General features: G+C 46.4%; 1 protein-coding gene across 2 annotated transcripts in view; it reads left to right on the forward strand.

The window, feature by feature from the left end:
* Positions 1-14,958, forward strand: part of ppfia4 (PTPRF interacting protein alpha 4) — an 85,760-nt gene that overhangs the window by 29,635 nt on the left and 41,167 nt on the right. The window contains exon 1 of one of the 2 annotated variants that reach the window (XM_036531045.1): positions 5,099-5,293. The exons of the other annotated variant lie outside the window; for it this stretch is intronic. Within the exon in view, the coding sequence (XP_036386938.1) occupies positions 5,228-5,293 (66 nt within the window). The 5' untranslated portion in view covers positions 5,099-5,227. Of the gene's footprint in view, positions 1-5,098; positions 5,294-14,958 lie in introns of those variants that run through there. 2 annotated transcript variants of the gene reach the window in all.

Consider the following 14,958-nt stretch of genomic DNA (forward strand, 5'->3'; position numbering starts at 1 on the left):
GATCACGCTTTACCCTCAGCTGTGCTTTTCAGTATAGACCTGTGGTCATGTGAAAGCGCTCGGTTTCCGATCGCTGATCTGGGATCAGCATGAAGCATGGCTTTTGGTTTGTTTAAGCAGCACCATCATAAGATAGCAATGTGCAGGAGGTGTGGCCATAGTTTACCATTTGTAGGCTGAGGCCTTGGGCAAAGGAGACAGGAGGCTTGTTTGTGTGACAGCTGGGAGCTGAAACAGATTCTTGAGTAATCATTACATTTGACATTTGGCTGGATACATCTGGATAATCAGTCCACTTAAATAAAAGCAGACGCTAAATAAGAAAATGATCTGTTTAATAATAGGCTTTGTTATGTGGACTGTATGCTTTTACATAAATAGATGTGTGTGCGTGTGTGTGCACATTTAAATATGTGTATAAGATTTTAAAACCTATGATAATTTACACATTCTCTTCTTCATCTGCAGCACAATATAACACATATACACCCTTATAAACACCCTAGACCCCTCTGTGTGTCCTATTTGTAAGCTTTTTGCTGTTTTCAAATACAGACGAAGATATGAACAATAAAGCCTAAAGGTAAGACAATCCTAAGGCCCAGTCACTGGGGAAAAAAATCAGAGAAGAACAGATAATCTCAATTGGTGTGTGCCCTGGCTGGCCCTTGCTTTGAAAAAGGCCATTGTGCAGTGCTGGACAGACATCTAGAGAGTTGACCTACCCATCAGCCACTTCATTGCAAGAGCTGGTGGCTGAGAGCGATTAAGAAGGCGGCGCCGCCTCCTCTCAGCGGCGGAGCTGTCGGCTGGGAGCTCCGCACCGAGCGCCGGCGGACTCCATGTCGCGCAGCAAAATGGCTCCCCGGCCGCGGCGCGGCTCAGAGGAGACCGGCGGGGTTCGGCGGGATCGGATTAATTCCAGAGCTGCGGAAGAATCGGGGGCCGCAAGGCGCACAGCGGATTCCTCCCTGCCAGCTGCCGGCCCCCGATGCCATTGCTTCCACACCGCTGAGCGCGTGATCACAGCCCTCCAATCAATGTCACTTTTCCCGGGGACTGTTGGGGAGGTGTGGCACGATTCGCCCAGCCCAGGCTCGATCTGGCAAACGTGTGCCTCGGTGGATGCGCTTTCATTCGCTGATTAGAAAGAAAATCACAGCTGACCTGCTTGGTATGCAGTGTTGGAAGGAGCTGTGATGTGATGCTTTTTTTCAGGTGCTACAACAGGGTACCACTTTTAGCACAAGCATCTTTTTTTTTCACTACTGATACACAATTTTCATGTTTTCTTTCAACTCTGAATCATGGCTGTGCCAGCTGGATCATCGCAAACAGTTCTATTTAGCTTACAAATATTCAAGCTTGTGACTCAGAAGGTCGTAAATGTGAATAGTGGAGTGCCACTGTTGTACACTTGTAAAAAGATGCTTCTTTTCAATTTCTCCAGTAAAAATTACTACTGTGAGAAAATGGGTTACATAATTTGTAAGAGTGAAAATTTGTGACTATTATAGGTCTCCCAGGATGTGGGTGTCTGTGAAGCAGAAGAATGAATGTAATAGTGTTGTTATGTAATTATGAAATACTGTATTAATTTTAAATACCAATTTTGAAACAACCAATTTTTCAAGGCTGTAATAAGGTCACAATAGCAGTATCCCTCCTGGAATTGTTTCACTTTCTATTTAAGACTCCTCCAAAATAGGCAGTTACACAGTTTGGCCACAAGGGGCCCCAGTTTCATTACAAATGATTGAGTGGGAAACTTGTAGCATGAGGCAGCTGTGTCATTGGGATGCAAGTACAGGCACACTTCCAGCGGAGTGGGTGTGACACAAACCCTGGAAAGAGTAGGGCGTCCATGTGAAATTGTGTTCTGTTGAGTCTGAGCATTTTGTAGGCCACTTGTATTGCATAACATTACTGGGTATCTAATAATGAACACATGTAATGGAAAAGCATTGATTCTCGCTAATAACGTGTTACCTCATTAATCATTTGCTTAGTGGGGTAAGACAAGAACTTTATCAGGACATCTTATCTATACAATCCTTTTATTCAGCTGGACACTTAAATGACTCAAATAAGTGCCTTACTCAGTGGTACCAAAGCAGGGCCAACTTGCGCTTGAAATCGCAGCCTTTTAGCTACCATACCCTCTGCCTCTCATTATGGTGTGTACTGCTGTCTGTACTGTGTGCTTCAAAGGACATGTACTATAAGGACATGTAATATAAGGACATTATTTTTGTTTTTGTGAGGTATGAATAGACAGTCACTGATATCAAGATGATTACTTTCAGTGCTATAAGAGTCCTTATATTAGATCCTGCGCTTTTGAGTTAAACTACAGCTGGTGAGTGCTGTAAAAGTGCTAAGCCAGTTTGGCCTACAGTGCTTCCACCATAAGATGACTGGCCTGTGTAACGTGAGACCTTGCTAGTGTCCACAGTGCAGTGCTGTCATGTTCCCACAAGGACACTTATTTAGCTCTTTCCTGTCCACTCTGTCTTCTTTAACGTTGTCAGGCATCACATCCTCACTGTACGCAAATTGTCCGCCTCTTTTCCACCCGAGTGAGAACAGGCACCCGTTTCCTTGACGACCAAGGGCAAGCAGGACAAGCTGGAGATGGAGAGGAGGTGACCCAAGTGATTCTGGGAAGTGGCGCTCAGCGCCTGGGGTTGCTAAGCCCAGAGCACACGTGCCACACTGCTGTCTTTACACCTGGTCCCTAAACAGTGGCATGCGCCCTTGTTTTGCACAAATTGGTTTTATGGAGTGGCTGACTCAGAAATCATCCTTCTTCAAGCGGATGGCCTTGTTCCACCCCAGCTAACTCACAAGGCCCACAGCATGTTACTACAATGGTGATGTTGCCTTGTGGTGAAAGAGGAACATTGTGAGAACGTTAGACGTCAGCCATGGCTGCAGGCTGTCATATGTCTGTCTTGGGTTACAGGCGTCCCCCCAGGCTCCCGCAGTGTAAAGCAGGTCAGGGGCACGCCTGCAGCCGTTCGCATTTAGCTGGGGTTCGGCATGCGTGTCTGCCTGTCAGCCCTGACGGGTGCAGTCCTGGAGTCTGTGTGTCAGAAAGGAGGCCAAACATGGCATTTAGCCGGACGCCACAAAGAAGCCGATGCTCGGCACGTACAGATTACCCCCCCCCCCCCCCCCCCCCCCGACACTCGATAGGCTGTTCTCTCATGAGGGAGGTGTTCCTCCATCACCGCTCATCTGAACTCCCCTCCCACACAAACACTCGACCCCCCCCCCCCCCCCCCCCCCCATCCTCCCCCTTCCTCCCCTGCCCGAACGCTTTACATTGACAGGTGGTCTAATCCAAGAGGCCAGAGGATTGGCTCAGTAAATAAACAAACCATTTGCATTGCAGCTATTGCTTCGTGTCACCGCACTAACCCACTAATCTCCCCCACCTCCTCACTTAAACTAATGGGATTTATCAATCATACAGTCCACCTGATGTACTGCCGCTGTCTTACCAAACCGTGCTAGGTCACAATGTAGGACCCCAAACACTCTACTGTGCCGAGAGTGAGATTTGTTCCCAAAATAATGAGTCCACGAAAAGGGAGTTCGAGCAAAGTCAAGACAAGCCTGGAAATCTTAAAAAGGCTCAAAGCTTCTGGATTAAACAAGCTCAAATGTACAGTTCGGTACATTACGACTGACTGTTTACGAACTGCCATGTTGTTCCTCTCTGTGTAATTGTATATGTCAGACAGCTCACATGTTGTTTTGACCTTCCGAACAGCTGGCCCGCATCTTTATTTAAAGCTGTGAAATCCCAGGTATAGCAGTGTGAGGGAGAGAGACTGCCAGAGCGCATCAGCTAATTTATGCCTTTTCGGCAAAGCGTTGTTCGGGCAGCTTTTGAAAAAGGGGAGATCTGAACTTGTTGTCAGATTGAAGCTAAAATAGGTCAGAGCACAGAAGAATAATCGTGATGAAAACAGTGCAAAACAATAAGCACAGGCACCCGTCATTGTTTCAGGCTTAGTGACAGAGTTTGGTGTCTCTTAGCCTGCGGTTTAAAAAAGCAGTGTCACCAAAGCTGATTCTGAGGGAGGCATGGTCTCTGTCTCCTCATATTGTTCTCTGAAAAGAAGCTTTATAGGGAGGATCTGGGTGGCATATTCGAGAGAGAGAGTGTTGAAAACGGTTGGGATTTCACCCTCCTCTCCACCTAACACCAACAACATTTTCCGAACGTTGCTGTGACATTACGGCAGCAGACGTGCCTTGGCATTTCTGTTTGAGCAGGATTTACTCCGAAACCAGGCCCTGTGAAATCTTTGACAGTTAGGTGTCTTGAACTCAGAATCCCAAAGCAAGCATGAAATTATAGGGGATGTCTTTGTAAAAAAGAAAAAAGGGAGTTTTTTGTGAAGGAGGGTTGCAGTGTTGCTCATGTCTTGGTCCCCATTTAGTTGTCCACCTCAAATTCTTGGACAAATGGTCTGGAACAGATACATCTGTTTATCACGCCATGGACTGTTATGGAGCTTATCATTTTGACTTTTACTGACTGCACTTTCAAAATAAGGCAACCTAAATACAGGATCCGAGGAGATTCCAACCCTCAAATGTTTTCAGGGAAAGGAACAGTTGCTTTTCCTGTAGGTCTTTTCTCTTTGCCTCAACCTCCCTCTGCCCCATACCATTTCCATTGACTGGGAAGCTGCTTTTCTGTGCCGTTCCAGTCCTGTCCTCCCTGGAACAGCTGGGATGTCACCAGAGAAAGCTTAAACAGGTGGCCCATGCTCAACGTCATCTCCCCTCTGATCTGTCTCACAAGCATACTGACCCCACTGCCACTCCAGTTAATGCTAAATAACACAGTCTTTTTTTTCCCCTTTACTTTCTGTCTCTCTCTCTCACTCTCTCTCTGCCTCTCTTTTCCCCTCTCTCACTCTCCCTCGCTCTCTCCCTCTCTCTGTCTCTTCCCCCCCCCCCCCTCCCCCCCGTCTCTCGGCTGGCTGAGCTCAGAGCCAGCCCACGCCTGTGTTTCAGTGTAGAGTTTGCTTTGCTGCCTGGGTGGCACCGGGCGCCGAAGAGTTTCGTTTATTCTGTGGCTTACTGTCACCCGTCAGGGATTTGGAGGCAGAGGGGAGAGAGTCCTGCTCTCTCGCTCCGCACAGACAGCGCAGGGAAAGGGAGGGAGCTCGCCGTTCCGGACGAGCTCGGATATGAGTGTTTCGACATGAACCCGACCTCGGTGAAAATCCACCTGCAGAATGGGATCCACTTTAACACATACATGTACCAGGTAGGCACGGGGTGGGGGGGGGAGGGGGGGGGATAGTGTCAGCTCTTAGGACAGGAGTGGTTGGGTGAAAAGATGGACTACAGGCTTCTTTAAGAGTTTTGGACTCCGCTGTTTGGGCTTGGTGCCAGTATTTCTGGGGGGCGTTGTGCCTGATTGTTTCTGACTTTTGTTGGGAGGTCGCTCCGGTTTCTCTCTGCTTGTCTAGTCTCTTGGGCTTTCTGCTCTTCAGGCTTCACTCCAGCTTGCTCTTGCTCTATCAAACCCCCATTTTGCACAGGGAAGAATGTGGTTAGACCTTGCATGGGCGTCCCTCCGCAGACGGGCGTCTGTGAGAGAGGGCTCGCAACTTCTTTTAAGCTGTCTCCTGCAGCCTCTGCGCAGTCCTTGCAGCTGCACGTGACGCGTGAGTCGCAGGGCGGTGGGGCGCGTGAGCCCGCGGTGCTGAAAGGATCACAGTGCGTGATGATCACAGCGCGGCTATGCGCTGCTCCTCTGTGGCGGCCCGTGACCTCTGCACCGGCTGCCCCCCTCCCACTGTGACCCCACCGTGCCTGTCACCCCGTGGGGTGGCCAGGGAGGAGCCGGCTCCTGCAGGGAGAATTGGTCAGCCGGCTCAAGTGGGGGATATTGCTGTGAGGCAGTAGCTGGAGGATGCGAAAGTCACGTCAAAGTGGCGTGCTGAAAACTCTCGAGCTTAAGCGCAGATTTTGAAGTCTGAAAGTCTCCTCTTCAGACGAAGCCCCTTGGAAGTACTCCCGCTTTAAAGTGTGTCTCCCGGCTCAATGCCTTCCCCGGGAAGTGCGCTTTCCACCGGGAGAGCGTAAGACCCCCTTTTGCGCGGCATACCGTCTGATCGCGGCGACATGCACGAGGTAGGCTCCTGTCTGTGTGGAGAACCTTTGATGTGCCCTGCGGAAACGTTACGCTGGCTCTGAGACAGGTCTGTCCGTGCCCGTCGTGGCCGATTAGCGCCGAGCACCTTTTGGTTCGTTGAGCTAATGAGGGCACACGCAGCGCGGTGTCGCGCATTTGCGCTGAGCATTAGTAACTGTGTGTCCCTTTAGCCGTGCATGAAAACACGACAGGTTTATGGAGAATATAAGAAAACTGGGTCTGTCACAGCAGGCAGCAGCCTGCTCCGCTAACTCTCTGAAGCTTTTTTTTGTGCTTTCCCTGTCATCCGGCTTCCAAAGGAGACTGCTGTCATTGTTCGGCAGATCCCTCTTTCTTTTAATGAAGAATACATGAATCGTGAGCTATTTTGGGTAGAGACAGTCAGTCAATGGGGAAAGGAAACAAGCAGAGTCGTGTTTTTGGAACTTTTAATTCATCGTGGATTTGTCTACACCTGTCAAAAGCTGATTTCTTTTACTCGGTTGCACATGGTCTGCCTGACTTGAGTTTATTCATTCAGTACATTTCCATACCAGGATTATCACAATAATAACAACCATCTGTTAAAATGGGAAACTTAAAGGCCACCAGGGTTTGTTTTCTGAATCTATTTGACAGTTTCATATATGCTTTAAAAGTATGTTTACAAGTGTAACTACAGATTGAAACTTGCTCAAAATTATCTGGAAGGAGTCAATCTTCTTCTTCAAATTGTCAAGTGTTTTTTTTTTTATTTTGTACCTAAATAAGATGCTTGGTCATGTGTCTCAAGCATGCACTTTGTAGATGACCATTGGAAAACGGATCTTGTCTGCTCTCCATCTCTCTGGAGCACTGACCTTAGCTTTCCCATAATTCCATCTGATAGACATAGTCCCAAGCTGCTGACAGTGGTCTGTGAATGTGAGGCCCACAGAAAGCGGGTATCCCTTAAACCCTGCAGTGCCACGTGAACCCTCCACGCATAGAGGTCCCTGTGTGCCAGACTACTGCACAGGACGTCGTCGCCACAGTGGCCCGGTCCCATTGGCTGTCCCATGGGCACAGTTTGGGTGTTCGCTTGCCTCATTAGAACTTGCCAGTAGGGCATCTCATGGCAAGAAGGGAACATGAGGGCATGGGTCTGCCAGCACCTTGGCAGCTCAGCTGCATCTGTTCCGGCCAGATGGGGAAGGGAGGGTGTTCTGTCACTCTTTTTTGCTTTGGGTGCGAGTGAAGTGTTTGCTTTTTGGACACCACCTTCACGGTGGTGGCTTGCACTACAGTAAGCCTACATTTGCATATGGCATGGCATGTGCCAGTAAGTGCGCCCATTGGTTTGCATTAATCATTAAGTAAAGTCAGGTTTACAGCACTTTTTTTTAAGTGTTTTACAAATAGCAAAACAGAAAAAAAATCCAAGCCAATTGGAACCCCCAGAAAGGCAGTTGAGAGACTCCAGGAGAGTAGTGGAAATGCTAACATAGAGGTATACATCAAAGGCATCAGTTAATCACAGAAGTTCCATTCTCTGGACTGTGATTCCCTCTGTAGTTACTGTTAATGCTGTTTGTCTGTGAAAAGATTGGTACCTTACCAAGTTATTTTCACCCAATAAAGAAAGCTGCATCTGTAACCTGAACAGAAGGTGCTATATGTGTTCAAGATATCTTTAATGTGTAGTGCCATTTTTCTTTGACTGTGAAGTGAGATATTTAATATTTCAGCAGTGTGGCTAACATCATCAATCTGCAGCCTCTGCAGCCCTTTATGTAAAAGCAAAGCTACCACAATAAAGTGTTTTCTTGCAGAGAACTGGCACAAGTTGAAGAAGAGTTTGATCTAGTGATGCATATTGAAAAAAACTGATATCTGAATATTCTCTCACTCCCGAGATTAAATATTTGAATATGAATATTCTGAATTTGAATTTGAACCCTTTGGTGAATTGTTTTATTGTCAAGCTTTCTATGGAACTAAATCATCTGTAACCACACATTATTTAGGGTTGGGAAATGACTATTCTGAAATCACAGAATTATCTATTATCTAATGCAGGGTTCATATTGTCCTTTATGACTTGATAAGAAGTGAATCCATCCAGGAAGACTGATTAGTGATCTCACAGTGGAATGTACACATAATTGAATAGGAGGCTCAGCCCTGCTCTGGTGGCTCCTGCTGCTTCTTGCATGTGAAGGAGCGTTGGGTTGGGCTCTTGCGTTTACCAGACCTGGCATCTCACAGAGGAGTAAGGGATTGTGGGAGGCCGAGTCACCGGCCTCACACTGAACTTCACACCGAAAGTTCACTAATGAGGCGCTGATACCGCGCTGGCAGATGTGATGCGTTCGCAGGAACTGCGAGCGGGGATTAATCACGGAGAGCTGCAAAGGGGAAGTGGGGGAGAGGCACAGCCTCCGCGGTTGGTCACGGCCGTCACCAGCTCAAGGTATCGACACTGAATGCCTCATGTCATCCTGTGACTGAGGTGACATTTTGCAGTCATGATTGGCGCCAGTGTGTCATCGGTAATCAAGTAATAAGGTTTGGCGACTTCATCCATGCCGTTTCACCTTGACTTGATGGAGTCTTGCCGACAGCCTCGCCCCTCTACAGAAATAAACAACAGTAATTAAAAAACGTTAATTGAAACACAAAATTCTAATAAGAAATGTTAGGCATATGTTCATTGCAACATTATTTTATGGACAAGAGTACATAATATTTTAGTTTTTGAAATATGTATATCAAGTGTATTTTTCATCAAGTAAATTTTTTTCTGGATAAGATCTATTCCCTCTTAACTATGTTAAAGACATAACTATTTAATTATGTCTTAACTATGTTAAAAACATCTGCTCTGAGAAAATAGGATTATGACAGGAACCTCATGAAGACAAACCACTAAGTAATTATTTTATGATAAATAATACTTGTGATAAATGGAGAAAAGTTTTATTTTATAGAGTATAATATTAATTTAACGTGGTAACCGGAAATACATCACAGAACAGAAGAGAAACAGCAATGCATGTTAATCATGAATCATTCTATAGTTAGAAGGTGAATGACCTGTTGCACATCACAATTTTCCCACACCAGGGTGCCTATTTATGTTGCTTATATTTTTAAACTGTCACTGCTGCCCCACAAACACTTTCATTGCAAAACAAATCCAGTGAGAAGTAATGAAATATAAAGGCGACTGATGTGCAGAGATTTCAGATTGTGTAGAGGTGGTGAGCTCCCAAAGCAGATGTTTGGCTTTCCCACGGGCGCGTGGACTCCCTGCCTGCCGCGCACCCTTCTATTTTGCATCTTGCCGTCACTGCCGCTAAAAAGACCCATCTCCATTGTGTTTCTGTTAGATTTTACTGGGGGCAGGGGCAGGCACAGCAGCGCACTTTGGCTGACAGTGGATGTCTGAGCGGACACTCATGTCGGTCTGCCCTGCTGTGCAGAATCTCGCTGCGATCGGCGGGGCGAGGAGGGCACGACCGATCATTGTGGTGAGGCGATGTGCTGGGCCCTTATGTAACACGCCATCGTTTTCGTTGCATTGCTCGTTCGGGAGAACCATCTGGTGGCCTGGCCCGAGTTGATATCAGTCTGTGGCCCTTGCTATTTTGGGGGGGGCTGAAGTTTTTTTCTGCCTGTAACTCGGCTGTTTATCAGCGCGCATGGAAGAAGCTGGCCCTGCCACCGATCCATATGCTGTGTGTTTATATCGAGGGCCAAGGGGGCTGGCTTTAGTTGTGTGACTCACTCACAGGCTTGAATGAGTTTTAATCTTAACTCACGGTGCTCATCCCACCTTGTCCTACAGGACACCAGAAGCAGCAGTAAGTGGAGTCAGTGCAAGGAGAGTGAAGCTTCATCAGTCCCATAATGGATGGAGCATCCATGTTCTTTTCAGGACCTGGAAAGTCAATTATAATGTTTTGCTGTGGTATTTACCAAAGTATTTGATTGGTTCATGTAAATTACATGGTAGCAGTACCCATTATGAAGCTCTGCTACTCTTCTTTCATCATTAGCCTCTGTAGCTTTAGTACTAGCATCCTAGGTCTGGGACTAGGCCTTAATAATGTGACTTCACCGGGTCTTGTTTTTAAAACATGTTAGCTTGCTCTCGAGCCATAGTTATGGCTTCTGCATCATACTTTCCTCCAACTTTCACGCAACTTTATTGAGCACTCTCATTCTTTGTACTTCACTCTGGATAACAGTGTCTGACAAAATGTAAATGTAGGATTAGTGCACCACGAAGGAAAGGAAATCCTGAAGCAACATCTGCTGTAAACTGACACATTCTTTGCCCAGGTGCACAGAATCTCCTACCGGTGAGAAATCTGGGGCACAACTGCAATTCTCTTGGGCCGAACAACATGTTCATTAGCGAAAACACCCGTCAAAATGTAGATTTGAATCCTGCATCAGCAAGGACAGCTTGCAAAACTTAAAGAGGTCCTGCAAGAATTTGGCAAAGTCTCAGAGTGACCACGGCTTGCTGTCAGCAATGGCAGAGTGACCATGTCATCAAACGGACTGAGAGGAGCCTGCTCTCAGAGCTGCAGACGCCGGGCGGAGACCCGCAGAACCGTGTGCTGCGCTGCCAGGCCCGATGACTGTCACTGACACAGTACGGAGTGACATCTTAATACAAACAGCAACCTTCAACACTCCAGGACTTGTAGTGTTCCTAATGGGAAAATGCAGATGAAGGGAAGGCTCGTGTCTTGAGACTACGAGAGAAGAGAACCTTCGAGAAGGGACGTGGTCAGAATGTGAACTCACATCGTGACTGCTTGAATTACATCTTTGGAGCTGGCTGAAGGAAACATCTCCGCGAGACTCTCTTTGCTCAGTTCTGTGTTTGCTTTATAGTGAAGGAGGCTGTTGCAGTGGCTTTCCAGTGTGGTAAGGCTGCACACAGGATGTGCAGTATCATACCTTCTTATGTGTTACAGCTCAAAATTCCAGTATTGTATAAGTTTGGATTTTGGAGATTTTGGATTAATGTTTTTGCCCTCACATGAAGTACCCTAAAAGGTGCAGGCAAGCAGACTGTACATATAGCATCCAACCTATAGTATAACATTGCTTCTGACTCCTAACATATAGTAGCGCTTCTGACCCCTAACATACACTGTGTAGTGGAGTCATCATATGGGTGTGTTTTGTTCGGCTAAAAACTCCCAGTGAAACACAAGCGCTTGTCAGAAATGGAAGCCTAAGCCCCTGCACCAATTGCCTGGGTTGTCCCTAGATGATGAAGTAATGTCAGTCACACTGGCACCCTGCGGAAGATAGCCTGGAAATAGCCAGTCAGGCGGCGGGGGCCAGTGTCCTCACTGGTGCCCCTTACCGCCCTGCTTCACCTGTCCCCCAGGTGCCTGGCTCCATGCCACCCCTCTGAGGTTCACACTCAACACATAGCCCTAACACGCTGCCCTAAACCCCACTCGACTCCTGGCGTACAAACAAAAGTAAGCCCCGTCCTAACCTGTGGCCTGCCGTGTTGTCGATGTCTGGGGTGTTAGGGGCCCCCCGTGGAGACAGACAGCTGCAGCTGTGGCCTTACACTCTGGGGTTTGGGCTCCCAGCCCACTGACTGGGGTTCTGGTGGGGAGCCAATGGAGAGAGAGGCCTCAGGCTACGTCACACCTTACCCCATTAAGTATCTGTGGACAGCTTTAGAAAGTGTTTAAATCTGTGTGTGTGTGTGTGCTTGTCTGTATGCTTGTGCCATGTGCATGTGTGTGCACATACAGGATGTGTGTTTGTGTATATGCATATATGCATCTATTTTTGTACAAACAGTACATATACTTGTGTTGTGTGTGTGTGTGTTTGTATATGTATGTCTTGGTGTGCTCATACCTCTGTTCATACGTGTGGTCAGTGTGACAAAAGGATGACAGTCCATACATTACCATCTCACACTTTGTGAACCAGTTTTTGGAATATGTTTATTTTGATGCCTCTGCATTTTTATATACAGCATGTATTTTACCAGCTGTCTGTGCATTCGGCCTGTTAAAGAAACTGAGTGGAGCTTCTGATTGCCTGCTTTATATAGCTACCTCCGAAAACAGGGCAGACTATTTTCTTGTTACAAAACTCGCTGAAGCGTTCCAAAGCTCCGCGAGTGTTTACAATGCAATTAATTTGGGCTCTGAGATAATCCCGCTCTCATCTGGATTCTGCAGCAAAACCTCATGCTGGAGCTTGGCACTACCGGAGAGCATGACGTGCAGAGGTGACTGCCCATCCAACCCATGGTCACCCAATGTGCATGCAACTTCTTACAAACAGTCCCCTTTTTTCCAGAAATTACAGTAAGGCATGTTACGCATTTGGGTTATATTTATGGTTATATATGGGACGTGTTATGAAAATAGCCGGGGCTTTTGTGCGTTCAGAAACAGGACGCTCTGGCAGTATGGAGTTGTGAGTCAGACACAGTGGCCGGGGCCGCTGTTTCTGGGTTCGCTCTGCTCTTTCATCTTGAGATAATCTGCAACTCAGCCTTCGGTCGCATGTTTTACATCTCCGCGACTGTGTCACATTGGGTTGACAAATCTATCCCCTCTCCCTTTACTCGAGCTAACGCTGGAGATGCAAATGGGTGTGTTTTTTTGTCTGGTGGTCCGTGCAATTGGCTCCCCTGCACCAGCATGCGTCCCGGCAGTAATTTGCGCTCCAGTCGTTTCGGATTCAGAGTGTTTGGACACCCACTGGGGCTCCCATCTCGGGGCTCAGGCTTAAATCTCCCACCTGCTTTTTGTGACAGTCCCTCATTCGACCACCAGTGGAAACACCTTTCCACTGGTGGTCTTTCACCGTACAAGCACATTCTCCAAACAAAACTGACTGTGAAAGACATAGTGGCCATTGGAGCCAGATTAAATTACCAGCAATTTTCTACCTTCAGCAATGGAAGAGGAAGAGGTTGGGCGCTAAATTTTTAGCACGTAGTTGTGACATTAGAAGAACATCAGAAAAAGTTACATTAGAACATTAAAACATTAACATTCTTGAGGCCTTCAGGAGTGCTCTCTCAGCTTGTGGTGACGCAACCCTCCTGGCGCCTAGCTTCATGCCAGCAAACAGATGTGGGCTGCTGTTTACGAGACTCATGTTTTGCAGTTCATACCCAGAGAAGTTTACACCCCTGTGCTCCAGTTCCCAGTTTGTAACAGTGCGCACTCAATCCCCCAATTCACAGCACTCAGGCTCCCTGCTTATACTGCAGCATAAACTTTCAGTATATAACACTGCTCTCAGCATGCCCAGTGTGCTCATACATTTCTCACAGGAAACATACAAGGTCTTTAGTCCTAACAGACACCATTGCTGTCAGACGTGAGATACTTATCTACATTAAAGGGAAACGTGTCATGACTTTTTTTGTTTATCATTTGTTACATATACAGGGCCTGGTGGTGTATACAAGGTGTGTGGGTGATGTTAGCTAGTATGTATCTGGGAGTATTACCAACAGTTTTTTCATAAGCAGGTGTAATGCTGCTGGTGAATTATACATTTCTGAAGGACTGCATTCTGGCTTTCAGGCTGTGACTCTTCTAGGCATTTATACAGGGGTGTGATATGATACTTCAGAATGTCATCAAAAATGATTTAACCAGCACAGAAATAAAATGTAGCGGTTTTTGGTCGGGCTCTATTTCGTGATGGAAAGAGAACTCCAGGGCACTGTTCCAGAAGGCAGCCTGCAGGGGCTCAGACTGCTCCGTCGACAAATCTTCAGAACGGAGACTCTTTAGTCCAGCATATTGCTTTCATTCCGTAATCCAAGTTCTTAGAAAAGAAAAGCTGGAGAGAAATCCCTTTTAGGAGTCTTAGCTCAGCACTGCTTGGCAAACTGCTAACAATCTCGCAAGGAGATGTTGTGTTACCAGGCTCTCCCTCTCCCTCCACTTCCTCCTCCGGACTGTTTGCATAAGTAGCAACGGTACTAGAATGCAGGCAGCCAAATCCTTCTGTTACTCTTATACTATATACTACAGTATATATGTATACTGATGTTTCTTTTCATTGCCTGACTGTGTATCAGGAGCGATTCCATCTGATATTTTTCCTATATCTCGCATAGGGAGATGGTAAGGAGACCAAACATCCACCATTTTGTCTGAGGCGTCCCATGAAATTGCACAGTATTTGCCCGATGTGTGCAGAATCAAAGAGAAGAAATTATATGATCATTAGCATACCTGTCTGAAGAGATTGGTGAAAGCTCCAAAACATTGATTAGAAGTCTCAAGTTTAAAATATCAGCATATTAAACTATACACTAGACATACTATTTTATAGTTTTGATAGAACCTTTGTTTTGGAGAACAATTAGTAACAGCCTGTGGCCAACTCCAGATGGGACTGTGTTGTGGTTGGGTTTAAACTCACATTAAAAAGCACTTTAATTTCCTTTGAACAGAAATTACGATGAGCAGTAGTTCACTGTGCTAATATTACTTTACATGTATATATAGATTTCAGCAGTATCTTAGGGGGTATCTTTAGGTTCCTGGAAAAATGAAACGAAATGAAAAGCATCAGTAAATGAAACTGTGTACTGTTGCATGCATCATATAGATGGTCTGAGCAAGACTGATTGATGAATGGCTTGGCATGCTTTAAATGTTTGGTTAAAATATATGTATTTTGATTGAAATGAATGATTTCAGTTACTGATCAATGTTGAGCTGGAGGGGGCAGTGGTGTTAGGGTGTGAGGTTTGAAATACAGTAGAAACAGTAATATTATGC

This window comes from Megalops cyprinoides, chromosome 6 (assembly GCF_013368585.1).
Source record: "Megalops cyprinoides isolate fMegCyp1 chromosome 6, fMegCyp1.pri, whole genome shotgun sequence".
In the NCBI taxonomy this organism is placed as follows: Eukaryota; Metazoa; Chordata; class Actinopteri; order Elopiformes; family Megalopidae; genus Megalops; species Megalops cyprinoides.